Below are 23,340 nucleotides of genomic sequence, written 5' to 3'. Positions count from 1 at the left end.
AGAATTATGCAATACCTTTTTAAAAGTAAAAAGTAAAAACAATTGTCTATAATTCCAAGAACGATTAACCATGTCTTCAGACATTTGAAAATAATAATTATTACAGTGCAGCCATCAAAATAAAAGAGTTTCTCATAAAGCCTAGCATATAAGCGTTAAGACACTGCTTATTCAAACACAGCATCAGTCAGCGCTTTTCGGCGTCTTTGATGAGATGTGTGTTATGCGCACGCACGCAGGCGTAGGCTGAGCATCACTCTCTCTCTCTCTCTCTCTCTCTCTCTCTCACTCCTCTCTCTCTCTCTCTCTCTCTCTCTCTCTCTCTCTCTCTCTCTCTCTCTCTCTCTCTCTCTCTTTGCTGTGCGATTATCACAGCACTCGCAGCAGAGAGAAAGAGGGAGACGCGGAGGAGAGCAGCAGCCCCACCGATTCTCAAACGAGAGAGAGAGAGGCAGCGTCTTGAACGCGAGCTGGGCGGGGAAATAACTGCGGTACTCAAGAATTACTTAATTGCCGAACTGCAACAATTTATCGGCAGCGCAACTTCGTCCGTATAACGCAAAAAATGTCATCGTCGGGAAAAGACAACAGCTCTCAGCATGCGAATTACGTGGGACCGTATCGCCTGGAAAAGACGCTCGGCAAAGGACAGACAGGTTTGTCCTTTTGTGTGCTTGAGTTTGAGATGATGATGTGCTTTCACCACCGCTGCTCAAAACACTTGCTTGATGCCAAAACATGATGTGTATGTTTGCTTTTGCTGACATGTCATAGTGTAGAGAGGTGGGACGATTGCGCTGTGGTTTCTCGCAGATTAAGAAGCTTAGCTTACTTTTCTGACCATCCAGCGAAATCAGTAAGGACCTTATCAGGTTTTGCAAACACTTAAGTGTGGAATAAAGAGGGAATTGTATGTATTTTCAACCTAAAACGAGAACTTGTTCTTTGCAAATGGCAGTTTGGCTTTGCGGGTCCGCTTGCTTCAGTCTAATGCCCTTAATCCCGATTTGTCAGACAACGGGATGTGGTTGCAGGTCCCACATCTGAATCTGTTTTCCTCATACATGAGTTTGAAATGAATCTTTGACATCATGGTATAGGTTGCCCTCAGATGCTGCTGATGCTGGGACAGTTTTGGTGCATCCCCAGTGCACCATGTGTTATGATTCCCTCTGCAGTCTTTTGGTGCTGAAATATAGTGCTGAAGTTGGAGATAGAAGATTTGTATTTTCAGGTGTTGTGTAGCAGTTTCTGAATTAATTTCTTACATAAATGACCTGTTAATATTATGGCCCTGAGGAAACAAATGCAGTAGACACATGAAAATATGAGCATATGGAGTGATATGGATATCTACAAGAACATCTGATGTTGTACCCAAGACTGTCTATATAAAGAGCCAATATGATGGAGAGTGAAGCCTTGAGTTCATAGCTGAGGGAAGCCCATCCAGTCCTGATGCTTGAAAGACATGAAAGACTGTCACAATTTGACATTGTAATTATCAATACCATAATCACCCATGTTTTTATAGTTTAAATGAAGACACAAGGATTGGCAAAACGTTTTTCACTCATTAATGGTTAGAAATTTCTTGAATGTTGTTGACTTCCTGTTAATGTTGCCATTTTGTTTAGAGTATGAGAGAATTATTGATCTGCCGTCAATTTTTGTGCTCAATGTTCTGTGGCTAGAGGCTTTTTTTTAGGGTGGTATATCTCTGTCGATATCCCCATCCAGATGTAATGTCAGAGTCAAGAAGTGCCTACAGCTGTTATGCAACACATGGACTGCAACTGTTAAGTATAGATTGACTTGCTGTAATTTGAGGAACATGAAGGACTATCAGTTCAAGCATCCATGTTCCCATGTCTCTCATAAGGAACAGCCTATAGGGCTGCGCTCTTTACAGGCATAACAACCAATTGTAGATACTCTTTGAAATTTAGAACTGTGATATAAAAAATATGTAAAGACTCAATGAAATAAAAATAGAGTTTCGTGGCTTTTGGTCCATGTCTGTTAGCTTTGATGTGAATGATAAACTATTGTACCCGTAAAAAAAAAAAAAAAAAAAACCTAAAACCCCAAACCTACTTTATGCAGGTATTCATATGTAAATATGAGCGCTTGGCCAATGCATTGTCAACGCATGGTCCAGTTGAACATTCTTCGCGTGCGTTCTTGCAACCTCAGTCCTCAAGGGAGGAATAGCATAACCTTCAAAAGTCTGTGCCATTAAACTGGATGTGTTATTATTCTATAATTAAATGTATTTTAACTTAAAAGTGTAAAGATAGCCAGCTTGTAAGTGATAGCAGTACAGTGTGTAAACCTCACTCTCATGGCCTTAAGATATGCACTAGTGACCAAGGCTAGAGGCCATGACTTTTATAGCCCCCTTGCTAGCGCGTCTGGCTCCCATACCAGGGATCAGCAGTTCGAATCCTGCCCTGGGCAGGTCGAGTATGATTGGTGACATTGGTGCCGTGACCCGGATGGGAGTGAGTTTTAGGGGGGTGGGTTTAACGGTAGCCAGCTGGTGCGTGATAGCAGTGCAGTGTGTAAACCTCACTCTCCTGGCCTTAAGAGATGCACTAGCGACTGAGGCTAGAGGCTAATGGCTTTTATAGCCTCCTTGCTAGATCGTCTGGCTCCCATGCCAGGGATCACCGGTTCGAATCCCACTCGGGGCAGGTCGAGTAGGACCGGTGACACATGCTTAGCAATATTCTCTTCAAACTGTTGCTCTGCCATGACAGTAGTTGACTTGAAAGAGATAGCTCACCATAAAAGTGAACAGTTCACATTATCGCTAGCTGCTATAGCGCCCCTTGTTGGCACTGTTGAAAATGCAGTGCGTACTTGCGATGAGTTATGAATTGTGGTCTGAGACATGAAGTTTCTGCATTTGCATACTTGCACTCATACTCAAGTTAGCAATACTAAGAAACAAATTATGGTTCATGGTTGTGATGTTCACTAAAGGCTATTGGCTATTGCTTATTTAAGGAACAAGCCATTTAACATGTCCCGTCCCAAATTCCTGTATCAATAGGGATTACATCAACACAGAAAAGTAAACTCGGCTCATCAAACCATTTTATGGGGTCTTTAAAGAAATCAGCAGAATTGTGGACAGCTTTCCCAATTAACCCAATAACAAGATTATCAAGTGTCAAGTTGCTATATGCAAGCAGGTTATAGAAATGTGTTTATGTTCTCTAATATAATTACATTATATACTATATTCACTGTAACATAAATACATGCAGAAGAGAGCGCTAACACTGTTCATTTGTGTGTAGAATGGTCTGTCAGAAATTAAATGACTGGCACCACTTCTTAAAATAAATCCTCCTGTAGCCCGCAGTTAGAGAGGGCTGACTGGTTAGCCGAGGGTATTCCTGCTCATTCTGCCGGCGTTGGCATGGCTGCTGAGAGAACGCTGCACAATAAACGCTGCTTCCCAGTGCTGCCAATGCAGAGAAGAGCCCATATGTCATGAGAGAGGCTCACACAGAGAAAGAGGAGCTTGGGGGAGGGGTGCGGATGGATGGGAAGGGGGGTGGGATTGGGGATGGGGGAGAAAGAGTTTTCAGTGCTAAAGCGGGACCCCCATGGGAAACAGTAAAAAGGACGCTCTAGTTTAATTTACCCCCTCCCACAACTTCCCAAATCAAAATGGATGTACGTGCCTGTATTTTTGCCTACCCTGTTTCTTTGTGATTTTTCAGCCATCACGTGTAGCGTCCTTACTGCTACAGTCAGTTGAAAGTAGGCAAAGGAAGATTACAGGAGATCACAGGGTGAGACGGATAGGACTGTCTACCATAAGTGGTCTTTTCAAGCAGCACAACTCTGAAAAACAATAACGTTACAACAATGCCTGCTTTATGAGGATGATGCAGTTTCTTGCCGGGAGCTCTGTTATATTGTTTCATCTTATTTTTTCTCTAAGTTTCTATATTCTCAGTCCTGCTCATATGCCCAATTCTCCACTTCATTCTTCCCCCTTTCCCCTTCTCTTACTCAGTCAGGGTTTCCCAGAGGAGGCCCGATAATGAAGCAGTGGAGTTCCTGAATCACACACACTGTTATGGCCAAAAACAGAGCCTGCTCACTGGGTCAGGGCTAGACGGCATGTATGGGCAGGCTCCATGCAGAGTGGTGTTAGAGCCCCAGGCCTCCATTGCACATCCAGCATGGACATGGAGATAATCAAGCTATATATATACACACTAACTCAGGGCCAGTGAGTGTCTGTAGAGGCACTGGTGCAAAGCGTATGTGAAGAGCTACCGCCAGAACTACATAGAGTACCGTCCTTTCAGTGCAGTGCACGTATGGTTCATCTCAATCGAAGGAAGAAACTAAGGGCTGCTTCTGTGTGTGGGTAACCACTGCACCTCCTGTCTCCCAGGATTTAGTTCACAAAAACAAGAACTCAGAATTAACTGTAGGCCCACGCAGTGACAATTAATGGCGAAGTGTGTAATTTCGGTGTCACATAGCACCACTAACAGAATAGCAAATATAATGTCTGTTTTCAAACAGGTTTCCTGGAAACTCCAACTCTAAACACACATCATTGGTTGAGTCAATGTTGCTGTGCTGGGCTAATCAGGATGCTCAAACAAACAGCAAAGTTTTGATTGCGCCACAGAGCCACAGTGTTTACAGTTTGCGGGGGAATTAACCTACGAATGGATTACTGTCTCGGCATATTAAGAAACGATAAGAGACCTTTTGCTGTATTGAAGACATGCTTATTGTAACAAGGTTAAAATGGGAAAGGAGGAGGCGGGAACTGGCTGAATGGTCAAAATAATATTTAATGAAACAAAAAGACACAACACAAACGCACACACGGCAGCTGTGTGTGGCTCTCTCTCTCTCGAACTGCCTCATCCTACTGCGCTTATCCCTCTCCTCGGCTGATTAGCCAGATTGGGGGCCGAGCTGCTCTTTTGGCCCCGCCTGCCAGCAGGCTTTTCCCCACCTCTTTAGAGCTGGGGAGGGGGACAAGGGGAGGAAAAAACAAAAAAAGAGGAGAGGGAAAGGGCAAGGCGATTGTGATTAATCAAATAACATGTAATCGCATACATTAATATTTGCTGCAAAGGCCCCCCCAAATAAAAATGATTCAATATACAATGATTAACATTTTTAATAATTATATTTAAATAATTATAAATATCAGACATATAATATAATAATTCAAATAACTACATTACATGCAGATAAGTAAAGCATTGACTAGGTGATACAAAAAGTGGCTTTAGAAGGCTATATATTGTTTATATCCATGTCATTGAACATTAGCCATCCATTTTCCATTCCATTTTGCAATTGTATTCGTTAAGCTGTCTGAGGTAGACTTATTATAAGGGCTTTTTAAGGATGTGTGTATGTTCACAACCGTCTGACGGACACTTCTTGAGCATCTCACTTTGGTCGCATTGCGTCATAAACTGAGAGTTTTAGGACGCTGTGTCAATAAACATAGAAAAAACTTGGAAAATAAGATTCAAGACCACTGCATTTGGAGTTACCCTCCATCCAGATGTGTTTGAACGCAAGAAAGCATCCTCATCTTGTGCTATTTGCTGTCGGTAAGTGTATGTGTGGTTTGTTGCCTTAAAGGAATAGTTCACCTAAAAATTTTAATTCTCTTATCATTTACTCACCTTTATGCCATCCCAGATGTGTATGACTTTCTCTCATCTGCTGAACTCAAATGAAGATTTTTAGAAAAATTTACAAGTGAATGGGTGCCAAAAGTCAGCAGAAAAGTAATCCATATGACTCCAGTAGTTAAATCTATATCTTCAAAAGTGATATGATAGGTGTGTGTGAGAAAGAGATCATTTATACATTCTTCTTCTTGTGTTTTTGGTGATTCACATTCTTCATTCATATTGCCCCCTACAGGGCATGGAGAAGAATTTTAAGCAAAAAAGAACTTAAATATTGATCTATTTCTCACCCACACCTATCATATCACTTCTGAAAATATGGATTAAAACACTGGAGTCATATAGATTACTTTTGTGATGTCTTTATGTGCTTTTTGGAGCGTCAAAATTTTGGCACCCATTCAGTTGCATTGTATGGAACTACAGAGCTGAGATGTTCTTCTAAAAATCATAATTTGTGTTCTACAGCAGAAAGAAAGTCATACACATCTGGGATGGCATAAGGGTGAGTAAATGATGATATAATTTTCATTTTTGGGTGAACTATCCCTTTAACAGTTGCAGTTGCAGTTACACTTACTGCCCCCTACTGATTGAGACCCGTAGAAACATAAAGGTGGTGCATTACTTGAATTGCTCTGACAGTGGGTAAATTCCTTATTACTGTCCGGGTGATGATAAATGTGTTAATTTTTTTTTTACACATTATTTTTTATATAATTAATCTCACTGAATTAAATCCACAGCCCTAATAAAAATGGACTCTACCTGTGTTGTGCAATTGATTTCCTTGACTGATTGAGAGAACCGTTGTTAAAAGTAACACAGTTAGGAGTGGAAAATTCAATTATACTCTACATCACCACAAAGAATGTGTTGTGTTTTAGCCTGAAAAGCCTGTTTGAAATGTCAGCTTTTGACGGTCTTGCTGGGCTGACTTTGTGAACAATTTGTCAGTCTGTTTTGGTCTGAGGGGGTTGCAATCTTCCAGACATATTCTAGCCTTCAGTTGGCTCTCATTTGGTGAGTGCCGCATAACAGTGGTTGGTTGTCATGGCTGCGCCCCCTTCCCACAAGCCTTTTCTCACAATGGCCATGCTTTCCATCTTGGAGATCAGAGACAGACAGCAACAGTCCTTAAATCCCCTCTTTCCCACCCTTCATTTATGTAGATTATATTCAGTCCCCCGATTTTAATACTGTAAGATGCACACAGATGAATCTATAGCGGACAACATGGTCTTTACGTCATATGCAAGAAATTAATTTACTGAAAAATGTTGAGCATAGAGTTGATTCCACTGATGGGCCCTTATGTGAGATTAGCGATATTTCTCATGTACAGCTGTAATTAACTGGCGCGGTTTTGTTGCTTGTTGACTAGAAATTACATAAATATATTATATATATATATATATATATATATATAGTTGTTTCTTTATTGCTCATTATTCCTCCTTTATTATCTTCATAATATTTGCTGAATCCCCTCTCATGAACCCGAGGAACATTTAAGAGAGATTCCATGCATTTTTCCTGCAAAAACTGTCAGTGGTTCAATTTTCACAGTGAGAAATTGCAATTTAGAATTGATGGTAGTGTTGTTTTGGATTTTTATATTTTGTTTAATGGGGTTGAGAAATTGCATATGAAGACACACAACAAGTACCCTGTAACTAGGTTGTAATGGAAAAACCTGCATATCATTAGCTCACTAAAGACCACTCAATCTAGGCAGAGCAGGTGGGCTAACCTGGCAGATTTAGCATTATACACCTAATATAATGATCTTGGGCTGGATTTAAGAATTAATAACTACAACCCCAATTCTGAAAAGTTGGGACAGTATGAAAAATGCCGTATTGAAAGCACCAAACTACACACAAAATGTTTTACCGTGTGAATTTTATTGTTGTTTTTTTGAAAATGTACAGTAACTGCAAATCAGATGAGTGCAACATGTTCCAAAAAATTTGAGACTGGGGGACAGGGGCAATTTAAGACTAATAACAATTTGACGAGTTGAAATAACATGCTACAATTTCAAAGATTTTACTGTTACAGTTCATTTAAGGAAATCAGTCAATTGAAATAAATTCATTAGGCCCTAATCTAATCGAATCAATGCGTATGGAAAATTTCTGGGATCTTTTATTTCAGCTCATGAAACATGGGACCAACACTTTACATGTTGCGTTTATATTTTTGTTCAGTGTAGTTAAAATATTCAAGGAATCTGGTCAAATCTTGGTGCGTAAAGTGCAAGACAAACCCCACTTCTGAATGTGCGTGATCTCTGACATCATCAAAACATCATTCATTTGTAATGGATATCATGAACATGGGCTTGGGATAACAATAGTAAACCTTTGTTAGTCAACACCACTCTCCGCTGCATCCACAGATGCAAATTAAGACTTTACTATGCAAAGCAGAAGCCCTACATCAACACTGTCCAGAAGCACTGCCGACTTCTCTGGGCTCTGTCTCATCTTAGATGGAAAGTAGAACAGTGGAACTGTGTTTTTTGGTCTGAAGAGTCCACATTTCAAATTTTTTTTGAAAAACACAGTCGTTGTTGTTTGGGCCAAAGAGGAAAAGGACCATCCAAGCTGTTATTAGTGTCAGGTCCAAAAGCCTGTGTCTGTATGGGCCAGGGATGTGTCAGTGCCCATGGCATGGGCAACTCGCACATCTGTGAGAACATCATGAATGCAGACAGATATTTAAAAATTTTGGAGCAAAATATACTGCCATCCAGCACCATCTTTTCCAGGGATGTCCCTGCATTTTCCAGTAGGACAACTTCAAACCACATATTGCCCAGATTACAAGTGCATGGCTGTGTAAGCAGAGAGTGTGGGTGCTAGATTGGCCTGCCTGAAGTACTGACCTGTCTCTAATTGAGAATGTGTGGTGTATTATTAAGCACACCATCCGGCAACGAAGACCCCGTACAGTTGTGCAGCTAAAGACCTACATAATGGATGAATGGGGGAAAATTCCACTTTCTAAACTTAACAAACTTGTGTCTTCTGTGCCCAAATGCTTAATATGTGTTATTAGAAGAAATGGTGATGTTTCACAGTGGTAAAAACTCGACTGTCCTAACTTTTTTGGAGCATGTTGCAATCATCTTTTGAAATGTGAAATTACTGTACATTTAAAAACAAAAACAAAAAACAATGAAATTCACAGGGTAAAACATCATATAATGTGTAGTTGTAGAGCTTTCAATATAGCAAAGGGTGATTATAATTTACAGATCACTCATTTTTGTTTTTATTAGCATTTTTCATACTGTCCCAACTTTTTCGGAATTGGGGTTGTAGGTTGGTAGTTTTAAGAGTGCACTTTTGACTGAAAGCCTTTGACACATTCAAGCAGAAGCTAGTCTTTTCCATTTTGGTGGGTATTTGTGCAGAGATTAAGCTGTTTTGTTTGTGGTACCTGTATTAGCCATCATATGGTGCTGTATGTTGCATTGTCTATGTTGTTTTGGTGGTTCTCCTCCCCCTCCCTCACTGCAGAATTGCTCCCCAGTGCCTGATGATGCTGTGAAGCCTTTTATCAGAGAGATGCAGCAGAGACCCTTAACTTCTACCATGTTCATCACACCATGCCTGTCTCCACTGACTTCTACCATTGCTGTCTTACCACGGATGCTATGTGTGGTATCTGCTCTTTACACAACCTGTGGAGACTTTAGCTAGATTCAATCCTGAGATTCGAGTCACAGAACCCACTTGGATAGTTCTGCACTGTCATGATGTGCGACTTGCCATGTTAAAGGGATAGTACACCCAAGAATGAAAATTCTGTCATCCTTTACTCACCCTCATGCTAATCCAAAAAGCCTCAATCACAAAGTGAATGGTGGCTGAGACTAACACACTGCCGAACATCTCCTTTTATGTTCTATGGAAGAAAGAAAGTCATAGGGATTTGAAACAACATGAGGGTAAGTAAATTAATTTTCATTTTTGGGTGAACTATCACTTTAAAGGCTGTCAGATATCCTGAAATGCTACTAGTACATTTGCAAAGACACAGGGGCTCAAACAGTGGGCACAGCTCAACAGATGGACTAATTCCGGGTTTAATTGGGATAGACATTTAGCCTGCAGCCCGTGTAAATGCTCTCGTGCTTATGTGCAAATTTACGCCAAAACAGACACTGCAAGTGCAGAGTAAGAGGGGATGCATTAACAGTACATGGAGTGAGTGAAAGAGGGAGGGAAAAGGGGTGAAAAAAGAGACATAGATAGGGAAGGAGAGAGTAGTAAGAAAGACAAAATAAGAGTGGAACAGAGTATAGACAACCTGAACGAGAGGGATTTAAAAAGAGCAAGGGAAAATATAGAGTGGTTGAGATAAAGTATAGGTGTAGAAAAAGAACATTTTTAGAGTTACAAAGGATTTGTAACTGCAGCACTTGCTGAAAACAACACAAAGTTAGTGTACTCAACCAGAACATGTCCGACTCACACAGTTACAAGTAATTGAAGGCTTAACAAACAATTTAATGACAAATAACACTGAAACGAAAAATTATAATACGAGACTGCATTATAATACAAATGTATTAATTCTTATTATTCTTTGTGTTTCTGCTATTGTACTAATACTGTATGAATAAAATGAGGTGTCATGCCATTTTGTATGCATGATTGATTGGTAAAGAACCCAGAGGGGCTGAATATCCTGTCCAGATGGTGGGGTTTGGTCAAGCCGTGTCATTAGTCAGGTGGTTGCTGATGCTTGGTGGCCCCTTTATTCAGAACTGAAAGGCTATGGCTCTCTTTTACTTAGTTAAGAGTCAAATAGGGGGAAATATTTACAGGTGAAAATGAAGGGGGTTTGAGGGGATGAGAGTATGTACACCCAGCCCATACATACCTATTTGCAAATCATAGTTACACAAAGCATTAATGCTGTGGCACTGTGGTAACACTACGCTTTTCCAACCAATCACTGCTCGAGCACTAAAACCCAGCAATAGAATAATGGCTACACACATTTATCTCCCTCAGTCTAAGGCAAGTTGAGGGTTTCTATGGAAACCGGGGGAGGCTCCATGCAATTTTATACATATGTTTTCTGGATGACTGTGCTACATGGTTATTCAGCCTTGCCTGGATGGTCCGGCTATTGATTGTAGCTTCTCTACCTGAGCTATTAGAAAGGGGAAATCGTAATTCACAATCTCTTAATGTGTGCTGAATATTGTCTTTCAAGGCCAAATTTGAGCTAGGACCTTGTCTGATATTATCTGTGAGCTCTAAATTTCACACAATGGGACTTTGTGAATGGCCAAAGGTTCCTATTTAACTGAACTCTTTGAGTTTAATGGGTCTGTGTTATTTCTATGTGTCCTTTTAAGTCTACAATGGCTGGGCTACCTGAAGGTCTTGCCTATAAAGCGTGCTGACTATTTTATATCTACTGTAAGTGGTATTGTAAGAATTTTTGATTAAAACAAGATGCCAATCAAGTCAACCAATATGTCAGCAGTCACAATCTTCACATAATCTGTCAGTTACTGTCAGAGTTTTTGAAGCAAATTGCAGAAAATCAGCTTGTACATTGGAGAAATAACCAACCTAGTCTGATAGAATGAACGTTACTATAACTACATTTTTGCAAACTGACTTTTACGTGACACGTTCTATGTTTCGTTACAGTTTCCTGGTGAAATTAACACTAGAGGCGCTATAACAACTGTGCGTTTTAGTCACTTTCACACAAATCATGACTACAACAGATGATTATGACTTTCTAAACACTTATTTTCACACTATTACTTACACTATTACTCAAACTATTACTCACTGCTAAGTTATGATATAAAACACTTTAACTGTAGCACATCATTTGAAAAACGATTAATGTTAACACTTGTATTACAGACTCACCTACATTTACACACTTATTCCAGTGTGATTACCGGTAGCTTCTGCGGAAGCTTACCTGATAGAGTGTTGAACTTTGAAGTTTCAAGTATGAAGTTTGAGACAGTCAAGCATGCAAGCTGACATGTGAGACGAGAGTGTCATAGAAGCTATACAAGATGACATTGTTGCTTCAGAAAATGTGCTTTTCATTTCTCATTTTGTTTTTGGACATTATCGGTTAGGTTTAGGCGTTGGTTAAGGGTAAGAATGTCTGTTTTCTATCCACGTCTCATTTGATTTTAGACCACTTATGGTTAGGTTAAGAAGGTACGTTTTACTTACTAAAACCTCCATCTAATATTCACCTTAACCTGGTCTGATCACAAATGTGTAAAAAGGCACATAATTTAGTTTTGCAAGTATGTTGCCACAGTCACGTAATGTTCATGACACCAGGCTGGAAATAACAGGTTATTCATAAATAATTGACTGAAATTAAATAGACCAAAATAACAGATTATTGTTATTGAGGTGGCTTTAAAAGCATTGTTGAAATTAAAGTAAATTAATGATGAAAGTGTATTCAGTGATGAACTTAATCAAAACAAATCAGAAATCAGAACAAAGGATGCTTATTTTGACACAACACAGGAAAGGAGAGATGATGAGCGAGGAGATATTTGAGTTTTCCTCTCCCACTTTAATTTTTTTGTTGTTCCCTTGCTCTATAGGGATCTATCAAACCTGCCAGAGTTTAGACACCAAAACCAATTTGAATGTTGCTAATAACGCGGTTTGCTTGATATAGGATTACAAGAGAATATCTGAGAAGCAGCCAACAAGTTTTCATCTATACAGTGGAGTCAAACTCAATTAATGGCAAGCTTTGTTCACAGTCGACTTAACTAAAGATAACTAAAGTTACATACCGGTAGGGTTGTAGATACACTAGATATGGATTATATCATAGTAATACTGGGCAAATTTTATTCCTCAAACAGCATGTGTTGGAATACTTGTAACTGTTTTTATTAGTGCATCTCTGCTATGCCCAATGCTCAGCTTGACGAGTCATGTGGTTTTACTGCTCATCTTTTTTTTCTTTTTTTTAAAAAATAATATGTTATAATTAAAGGAAAAGTATTTGCTAATATTTGTTACAGGGAAAGTACATTATAAGCTTCTTTTTTTTTTTTTAACACACTTTGCTAATATTTATTACTACTATTGAAATTAATTATATTTACATGTAAAATGTACCATTAAGTGTTGCCAAATATTATTTATTTTAATCGTATGGATTTATTTGTGCAATTGTCACAAAATTAAACAGCAGTTTCCATTTCAAGTAGCCCTGCTCCTGTAGTGACTTTTCTCATGCCTGAATGAGCTTTGTGTTGTTAATGACATCAGGTGACCAGCCCCTCATCTCCATATGACCTGCACACAGCCAATGTGAGGTCTCGCTAACTAGATAACTGTGTCAACATAAATCATTGTTATTGATATCGCCTGGCACATCAGACCAGCAGGGCATACGGTTCAGAGACTGTCTTTTTTGTCTCATTTATCCTCATTAGAAAATGCAATAATCTTTCCTTGGCATAATTTGAAATGCACCCACGTATTGCTGTATCACATGCACTGAGGAACTTGGTCATTCTGCGCCTGTTAAAATATGTTTAAAAACAAATCTACAAGAGATAGCAGTGCTCTGCCTCAGGCTACATTGGGGTTGTGATCTCTCCACAATGTCAAGACCCTCACACCCCACAGAATACACACAGATGGCCTGCGACTGCTCGTGTGTGTCTGCGTGTGTGCGCTTGTGTGAGAAGCATGTGTGATTCTCCGCAGCTTTTAGACCCAGCACAGGCTTCTGATCAAGTGGCATAATCAGATTAGTGAGAAGAAGAGAGAGTGAACCAACATTATTTTCACTTTGACTGCAATGATGACAGGTAGTGCCACGGGCACATTGAAAGAAAGAGAATTTGGTTGCAAGCAATTCCAGTGTGTGAGTGTGTGTGTGTGCACTGTGGACCATCTAATTTAGTTGTGCTCTGGACTGAGGCGACTCAAGGAGTGAGGCTGCGTTAATGCATTACAGCACTGCAACTGTTGCCACACGTGTCTCCGTTGAGATGGTGTGGCACACATACTGAGCACATCTGGCCTGAGCAAGTGCTGCCTGGTTCAGCATGGCAACAGCATCACACAGTCCTGCAGACCGTCACAAGGAGGGGTCAGGGCCTGGTCTGTGCTGAGATTTTACTCCTCAAACTTAATGGAGATTTTGTGGCCCTTTTACATTAAATTTGCACTGAACTGAACAAAGTCAAGCTTTTGGTGTTGTCAACATTTACTCATCCGTCATCCTTGTACTGAATGGCTTTCTTTCTTCTGTGAAACACAAAGGGAGATGTTAGGCAGATTGTAGTCTCAGTCACCATTCATTTTCTTTGCATCTTCTTTCATACAATTAAAGTGAATGGTGACTGAGACTAACATTCTGCGGAGGCTGTTGTGTTGTTAAACCTTTGGCAGGATGACTTATTCAACCTTGAATGGTTTATTATTAAACTGTAAAATTGATTTATGTGGCAGTTAGTGCTTTGTCTGAATCTTATCGTCTTGTGTGTATTGCTGATATGAAGTTTTATAGGGGTGCGTCTCTGGCCTGTGCATTATTGCTCTATTCTGTGATTTTATTTTACCCATATTACACATGTGCCATTTCCAGTATTATCTGCTCCTTACATTAGCTACAGATTGCTTTATGAAAGGTATTATTTCCTGCTGTTTGCTTTATGCTGTAGAAGAATAACCATTTACTTCAGTACATTACACGTGGGCCTCTCCCTTCTGCTTTCAGCCCTGTTACTATGGTTACAACAGTGTTTGACTATGTGCGTGCATTTGGATTTTTATAAGTTTAATGGACTGGGATTGTCAGTGAATAGCAGCAAATAAAATGGCACGTTAACCAGAGCAAATAAGTTTAAAATGACTAAAATTGACTTGCTAAAGATTTAACTTTGATATCCAAATGGAAGCTTTCCTCCCATGGCCTCTAAGAGTCTGATTAATATCAGAATTTGGTCATTTTCTGATTATGAATGCATCATGTAAACCCAATTGCCATAACCTGACTAAATCAAGTCAAGGCAGTTTTATTTGTTTAGCTCTTTTCAGGCGATGTTTCAAAGCAGCTGTGTACATGAAATTATGCTATAACAGAAAATGAATGAATATAATGCCAATATTAGTTATTTATGTTTAGATCTATGAGTTGTTAAAATTAGTAAACTAAGTAAGTGTTGTGGGTCAGTGATTGAACAAAATGATTTTGTATGAATTATACGTTTTAGTGTTAAAGTCCTTGAAGTCATCCCTAATTAACTGAGGAAATACACGCAGATGCATTGTCCTTTTGATTTTGACCGATGAAGTCTTAAGACAATATTCTGTAATGCCTGTGTTAATCAGAATTCTGTGTCATGTCCATATTGAAGATACACGTTCAGAATATCCATTGTTCATGTATATCTGGGCATGTTCAAATGAAATAATTTGTGAGTGCTATGAGACACAAATTCAAGCTTTTGTAGAAACAGATTGTTGGAGCAAGGAGGAGACAGAATCTTTTTTTTAGAGTCTCATCATGACCTACAGTTTGCAGTTCATTGTGCTTATGTGTGCTGTTGTCAAGGCCATGAAAGAGAATAAATGAGTTGATTAAATTACATTGCAAAACTACTAAAAATACATTTAAAGAAATTGCAAGAGTGAGTGTATTTAATATTTCCACAAGAGAAAAGTGGGAATGTAATGTGTCTAAGTTTATTCAGTCCATGCAGATAATATGTGTACAGGAATATTCCAATAGCTGTGAACCATGTAAAAAAAAGTTGTTTTTTTTTTTGGAATAAAGGCATAATATGGACCTTAAAGTTTTAAGTGTGTTTCTCCTGTCCTATTTAATATTCACAGACTCCACATTCATGCTGATTTCCCTGAAAAGTAAAAAAAATAAATAGAAATTAAAGCTCCGTGCTACGATCAAAACATTTGCATTACCTGCTTTTCCACCATCGGGCTGATCCGGGCCAAGTTGGCGTGGTTACGGTTTCTTTTTCTACCGTCGTGTGGTGAAATAAGGACAGACCTTTTTCACACTTCGGGTTTTGGACCGCGGAAGTAAACGATTGTAGGGTAAACTTCAACAGCAGTGAATAGGAGTGAATGGGAGACCAAAGCAAATATTATTTTCACTTACCCATTTGCTCCAAGAGTAAAAGGAAAAAATCCACTATAACGTTTGAATGACTTTCCAGAAGAGGAAAAAAATAGAGAGCAGTGGATTAATACAGTCAGATTAGAGAAGATGCCAAATTTACTGTCACTCACTCAGCAGCTGTAAAAGAAACCCCCTAGCAGCTGTGGTAACTCATTTCATGTATGGTAATAAAACACAATAATGTTATAAATTTACACTCAATATTTAAAATAATATAATAAAGTTTTGCTACATTTATGCTGCTGAATAAGGCTGAAACGTGTCATCACAGTCTGTGAAAAAGGTCTATTAGAATGTACACTACCGGTCAAAAGTTTTGAAACACTCATTCTTTATTATATATATATTTTTTTCTTCTTTTTTTTTTTTTTCACATTTTAGAATAATAGTAAAGTCATCAAAACCATGGAATAATAGAAATGGAACTATGGGAATTATGTTGTGACTAAACAAAATCCAAAATAAATCAAAACTGTGTTATATTTTAGCATCTTCAAAGTAGTCACCCTTTGCCTAGAATTTGCAGACATGTACTCTTGACATTTTCTCAACCAACTTCTTGAGGTATCACCCTGGGATGCTTTTTAAACAGTATTGAAGGAGTTCCCATCTACAGTGCATCCGGAAAGTATTCACAGCGCTTCACTTTTTCCACATTTTGTTATGTTACAGCCTTATTCCAAAATGGATTAAATTCATTATTTTCCTCAAAATTCTACAAACAATACCCCATAATGACAACGTGAAAGAAGTTTGTTTGAAATCTTTGCAAATTTATTAAAAATAAAAAATGAAAAAAATCACATGTACATAAGTATTCACAGCCTTTGCCATGACACTCAAAATTGAGCTCAGGTGCATCCTATTTCCACTGATCATCCTTGAGATGTTTCTACAACTTGATTGGGGTCCACCTGTGGTAAATTCAGTTGATTGGACATGATTTGGAAAGGCACACACCTGTCTATATAAGGTCCCACAGTTAACAGTGCATGTCAGAGCACAAACCAAGCCATGAAGTCCAAGGAATTGTCTGTAGACCTCCGAGACAGGATTGTATCGAGGCACAGATCTGGGGAAGGGTACAGAAAAATTTCTGCAGCATTGAAGGTCCCAATGAGCACAGTGGCCTCCATCATCCATAAATGGAAGAAGTTTGGAACCACCAGGACTCTTCCTAGAGCTGGCCGCCTGGCCAAACTGAGCGATCGGGGGAGAAGGGCCATAGTCAGGGAGGTAACCAAGTACCCGATGGTCACTCTGACTGAGCTCCAGCGTTTCTCTGTGGAGAGAGGAGAACCTTCCAGAAGAACAACCATCTCTGCAGCACTCCACCAATCAGGCCTGTATGGTAGAGTGGCTAGACGGAAGCCACTCCTTAGTAAAAGGCACATGACATCCCGCCTGGAGTTTGCCAAAAGGCACCTGAAGGACTCTCAGACCATGAGAAACAAAGATTGTACTCTCTGGCCTGAATGACAAGCGTCATGTCTGCAGGAAACCAGGCACCGCTCATCACCTGGCCAATACCATCCATACAGTGAAGCATAGTGGTGGCAGCATCATGCTGTGGGGATGTTTTTCAGTGGCAGGAACTGGGAGACTAGTCAGGATCGAGGGAAAGATGAATGCAGCAATGTACAGAGACATCCTTGATGAAAACCTGCTCCAGAGCGCTCTGGACCTCAGACTGGGGTGAAGGTTCATCTTCCAACAGGACAACGACCCTAAGCACACACCCAAGATAACAAAGGAGTGGCTCCGAGACAACTCCGTGAATGTCCTTGAGTGGCCCAGCCAGAGACCAGACTTGAACCCGATTGAACATCTCTGGAGAGATCTGAAAATGGCTGTGCACCGACGCTCCCCATCCAACCTGATGGAGCTTGAGAGGTCCTGCAAAGAAGAATGGGAGAAACTGCCCAAAAATAGGTGTGCCAAGCTTGTAGCATCATACTCAAAAAGACTTGAGGCTGTAATTGGTGCCAAAGGTGCTTCAACAAAGTATTGAGCAAAGGCTGTGAATACTTATGTACATGTGATTTATTTATTTTTAATAAATTTGCAAAGATTTCAAACAAACTTCTTTCACGTTGTCATTATGGGGTATTGTTTGTAGAATTTTGAGGAAAATAATGAATTTAATCCATTTTGGAATAAGGCTGTAACATAACAAAATGTGGAAAAAGTGAAGCGCTGTGAATACTTTCCGGATGCACTGTATGTTGGGCACTTATTGGCTGCTTTTCTTTATTATTTGGTCCAAGTCATCAATTTCCAAATTTTTTTTTATTACATTTTAGTTTTATAATGAAATAAATTAATATGGTGGCACAATTATATTTTTGTCTACAAAACTAATTTCAAACATTTAAGCATACGCCTTCAGATCAAAAGATTTTTAAGATCATGAGAAACATTTCAGTCGAGTGTTTCAAAACTTTTGACGGTAGTGTATGTAACAGATTCGTCAGTTGGCGTGGGAGGTAAACATTAAAGCGAGCGTGTTATGGAGCATGACCACATATCCAGTTTTAAGGACTGCTTTTTCCCCCTGGTTTTTACTCTGCTATAGCATAGGAAAGACACAGCCCATGTCACAAAAAGGGAAAGCAAAAAGTAAAAGGCGTGAGGTTGCTCAGGTTGCTGAGGGCTTTTGTATGCCACCGGATAAACACAGAACACACTGAAAGGTAAAAGTTTCCAGTCTAGCTAAAAGGATATTTAATGACAGAATATTTTATAAGTAATATTATATGAAAATAATGTATGAGAATATATTGATGTATTTTGAGTTGTAGCTAGTAATCTACTTCCCTTACAAAAAAGGCGTGTAGAAAAATAAATGTAGGCTACTATACTAGTTTAATCTTGAAATCATGAAGATACAATAAACACAAATTTCAACTTGTTTTAACTAAAAGAACATTTTATTTAAGCTAGAAACAGCTAAAACCTGTTACCTTGGCCTGAGTAAATTGATAATTGTGAGCTGCCACATACTAAAGCCATTCCACCAGCACGGTTGAGTATGGTTAGCTAACCATACTCAAAGAAAACAGTTTGTAATTGTGCCGAATCATAGCTCATGTGGAAATGCTACTGTAACCGTTCCACACCATCCTCAGAACCATTTGGCCCATTGGTTGAAAAGTGGCTATTGTTTATTTGAGCATCCCGACCAATCTGACCAAGCAACATTGACCCAATCAATGGTGTGAATTTGGGGCGGTATTTTCCATTTGCCCGACCAATGGATGATGAGAAGAGAGTTCAGAAAAAAAAAAAAATATATTATTGTAATTCTGTTTTATGATGCAGTGATACAGAAATTACGCACTTTAGCTTTAATCGCAAAATAATGTGCATGTAAACATGGTCAGTGATAAATATTTACTTACTTACTTATATAAAATGGGTAAGGTATTAGGCATGTTTGGTTGGGTAGCTGGCTGAAAGCAGGTCATGTTGCCCCACTGATTCACTGGCTGACCAGATGAGAGGGTTTTGGGATTAGTCAGGCCCCCCACAGCTGCATTCATAGCCCTGAGTAGAACAGATGGTCGTCTACGTGTTGAGGCGGTCACCCCTACTGCTGCCATAAGATGTGCACCCAGACATCACACACGTACTGTAGACAAATACACAAAGTACAGAAACATCATGACATTGTGACAACATATTATTTACATTATTCATGTTCCATTATTATTTAATGATTTGATTGTACATCATTGTGTTCACACTGCTGTGGACCGCACTGACTTATCAGCGGCTGGTGCTCAGAGACACTCAGCAGAAGCTTGGCAGTGTCACTTTGCCTGTGGCTCAAGGCCAAACAGATTCAAGGGCGTTGCACTCTGTGCTGGATACAGCCAGGTTGCTGGATAAGGTGAGGTGGCAGTCTCACTCAGAGAAGAAGCCACCCTAACATCCTTGGTATGTGAGTTTTCAATTAAGCATCCTGACCTTGGAGTACAAAGGGCTTTTGTGTTAGGGCTATATGTAATCAATCATACCTGTTATGTTGACTTTAGAATGATGACTATTCATGAACATGAAACATAAAACATCATTCATTACAGGCAGAATGATTGTGTTTTGTTGTTCAAATAAATCATTAAAAATGACAACGAGGCCTCATTATTTAAATGAAAAATGGATGAATAGCATTACTCCATATTTTAGCAGTTCAGACGTGTTTGATGTTCTGTAATGATGATAACATAATGAAAAATTATTCATAATTTCCCTTTGCCAACTTGCATAAATGATCCATGCTTATTTCAGGAATGGTCTGTGGTGTTGAAATTGAACTGGTTGCGTGAATGTTCGTATCTGACCTTGATTGCTGATTGGCCACATTTTCACAAAAATCAAAGGCTATGAGGCAACAGCTAGCGATTACGTCACCCCCCCAACCCCGCACGCATGTTTGGATGATATCCCAGTTTTCACAAAACCCCAATAAAAGTACCCCCACCCCCAGCCCACTACCTCCCTCTTTGTCTGTCTCCCAGCGCTTCCTTTGTGTTTGGATAGAGAGCATGCCGGCTGGATGGGGGCTATGACTCATAGTAAAGCGGCACTGTATTTTTAGCTCTGATTCACCCCTTGCCGTGGTACTTCCAGCGAGGGATATGAAAACCCATGGAGTGCATTTCTTGTCTCTCCATTATCAAGCATCATTTAACAGGTGCTAGCCGTACATTTACAGAACACGAGGGGAGCATGGGAATAAATATCAGTGATGCTCAAACCTGGATGTCTTTTTTGACCATTGTAGAAGCAACTTTATGGGTCATTCCATTTATTTTTACCACTGCGGTGATGAAAAGCTGAAAAAGGAAGTAGTTAAGACTTTCACTTTTTGGCCCTTTCACTTTGGACATCAAACTTTCACTGTCATTGTTTCTGAATGATTAAACGGCTCTTGTTTTCCCTCTCTCTTTCCCTACTTCCTCCCTGCATTGTTTGGTTAAATTCAGACTTGGATTAAAGCCGATGATCATAGGCTCTGATTGCGGCATGCTGTGCCGCACTCCCTCATCTTCCTTTGTGCTGCCGTCTTGCACCTCCCAAAATAGTGTGAAAAATGCTGCGTAAGTAGATTTAGCTAAAAATGGGGCAAATTTTATGCATGGATATGCAACGTTCAACACAATCCGGACATTGATGAAGCTGCTGTTTTTGGCCATTAGGAGTTTTTACCACCTGCTGTAGCTCCAGTTAGGCCCTTCCCTGTCTATCAGCCCCTGGTGCGAGAGTGGCCCCAATTTAAGTGGATAGAGAGCCAGCAGTGCCATTGATGTTTAATTCCCCCTTATGACTGGCCAGCCATAATTTGTTTTGGTGCATTTCCACAAAGCTGTTTTATGCACTTTTGAACATTCTCAAATGTATATGCGAAGTAGAGTATGCTTGAATTTATCTTTTATCAAAGAAGTAGACATTTCACAAAGGATACTAAAAACTAGGCCCTACTCAATCAGAGGAGCCCTATGGAGCCCATTAGAGGACAGTACAGGATTTTTTTCTGAAATAGTTTTGCATGCCTTCACAGTAAGATTGCATTCCCTTGCAATAGTTTGCGTTTCCTCGCAATACATTTTCCATGCCCTTGCAATAGTGTGCAATCCCTCGTGAAAATCATAGTTTTACTATAGTAATATTGTAGTTTTAATTTTATTTTTTGGCGGAAACAATGTTTTTACATAGTGATATTGTAGCTGAAAAGTTACCATTTTTAATTTATTTTTTGGTGGAAACCATGGTTTTAATACAGTATAATGTATCCAGATTGTAACCATTTTACTATATATAAACCATGGTTAATCTTGTGGTTACCGTACTAACCACAAAGTTATAATATTTCTTACCATAGTTTTCATTTTCCTGTATCATTACTATGGTTTCACTTCCAATATCATGGTAAAAATTTTTTTTTACTGTAGTTAAACCATAATAAATGTATTGCATGGGCACGCAAAACTTATTGGGAGGGAATGCAAAACTATTGCGAGGGCACGCAAAACTTATTGGGAGGGCACGCAAAACTATTTAACCCCCCCCCCCCCCACACACACACACACTTCAATGTTATTGTCTGGATGAATTACTAATGGACCATGGTTGGATGTTAACCCATTTTTCCATGTTAGCACGTTCTGTTCAATGTGTACGTCTATGTCATAATAGACAGTGTGCAGTTTGTGTTGTGCTGTGGCTGAGATGCTGGTTTGTCTCACAGAAAGGTCTCTAGAGTAAAATCATGCATTTGATAACGTCTAACAGGCTTTAGCCAGGTGTCTGGCTTGGGTACATACAGTAGCGAATGCTGAAGCATACAAAGGCCTGGCTCAGTTTAGCATATTATTGCACATTTGTTCCTCAAAAATAAAGAATATTTTCTGCTTGACTCTCTGTGCAGCCCTGTTTTTGTTTGATGATTACCTTATGAAAGAATTGTGTCTCTGCTTTCTACCTTTACGTCTACTTGCCTCATGGATGTGGATCAATACCCATCCAAGCAAACGGAAAAGAAAATGTAAAAAACACTCTTTGAAGCAACGCCTCGACAAAAAAAAAAAAGAGGACACGACGCCCCAGAGTGAATAATGAGAGTTCTTTACAAATGTCATCCATGGTCGTATGTTAACGCCTTTGTCAGCATCTGTGAAGAATAAAGCCATTTCATGGTGAATGCATGGCAATGGCAGGAATAAGAAGGGAGACTGTCAGGATTCATTGATTTTCAGGAGAGTGAAAAACATCAACAACAGGCTTATCACAAAGTCATTTAGACCTTTGAGAGACTGAGCTAGAGAGAGCTGCTTGATCACATATTTTCTCAGATACAGTATGGGGGATGTTATAGCATTGGCTTAAATAAACTTCTAGAGATTGGGCAGGTCTTAAAAGCAGAAAAGAAATTCATATACTGCTTCAGAAAATCTAAAAAGTCATTTTGTCCCTTGCACTAGGGCTAGTATATTAGAACACACTGAATTGATATATGCCCTATGGGTTGATATGGTGGATTTTGGCTTGGCAGGCATTTGAAAATCTGAATACTTGTAATCTTGCCTTGAAGTAGTACATTTTGGAACATTTAAAGCAGTATCTTGATCAGAAGGCTTGTGAATATGGATTTTATTTTGTGTAGCTTATGGACTTAACCCACTGCTGTCTGTAGCACCATGGAATCAGGAATTCTGCGCCGTCTGTGGCTTTGTCTGTGGCTATAAGAGCATTAGTGTCTGACTTCTGCGGTTTGTGCAGTCTTAATGTTTTTTTTTGTATCTGCCTCCAGGAACCGTGCTTTCCTTTGTGAATCCCCAAGGTTCATATTATAGATGGGGGTGGTATTGCACAGACATCCAGTGAAAGGAAATGTACTAGCATGGCATGCAATTATTGCAACACCACAGTAGCTGTGTTGCATTCA

General features: G+C 39.5%; 1 protein-coding gene across 4 annotated transcripts in view; it reads left to right on the top strand.

The window, feature by feature from the left end:
• Positions 1 to 403: 403 nt before the first annotated feature.
• The window catches only part of LOC127443375 (serine/threonine-protein kinase BRSK2-like), a 171,242-nt gene continuing 148,305 nt past the window's right edge, over positions 404 to 23,340 (top strand). For all 4 annotated transcript variants that reach the window (XM_051701933.1, XM_051701923.1, XM_051701917.1 and 1 more), the window contains exon 1: positions 404 to 656. In XM_051701933.1, the coding sequence (XP_051557893.1) occupies positions 566 to 656 (91 nt within the window). In that variant the 5' untranslated portion in view covers positions 404 to 565. The remainder of the gene's footprint in view (positions 657 to 23,340) is intronic.

The sequence above is a fragment of the Myxocyprinus asiaticus genome, chromosome 1 (assembly GCF_019703515.2).
Source record: "Myxocyprinus asiaticus isolate MX2 ecotype Aquarium Trade chromosome 1, UBuf_Myxa_2, whole genome shotgun sequence".
NCBI classification, from domain to species: Eukaryota; Metazoa; Chordata; class Actinopteri; order Cypriniformes; family Catostomidae; genus Myxocyprinus; species Myxocyprinus asiaticus.
This window is presented reverse-complemented; position numbering and strand designations above follow the sequence as displayed.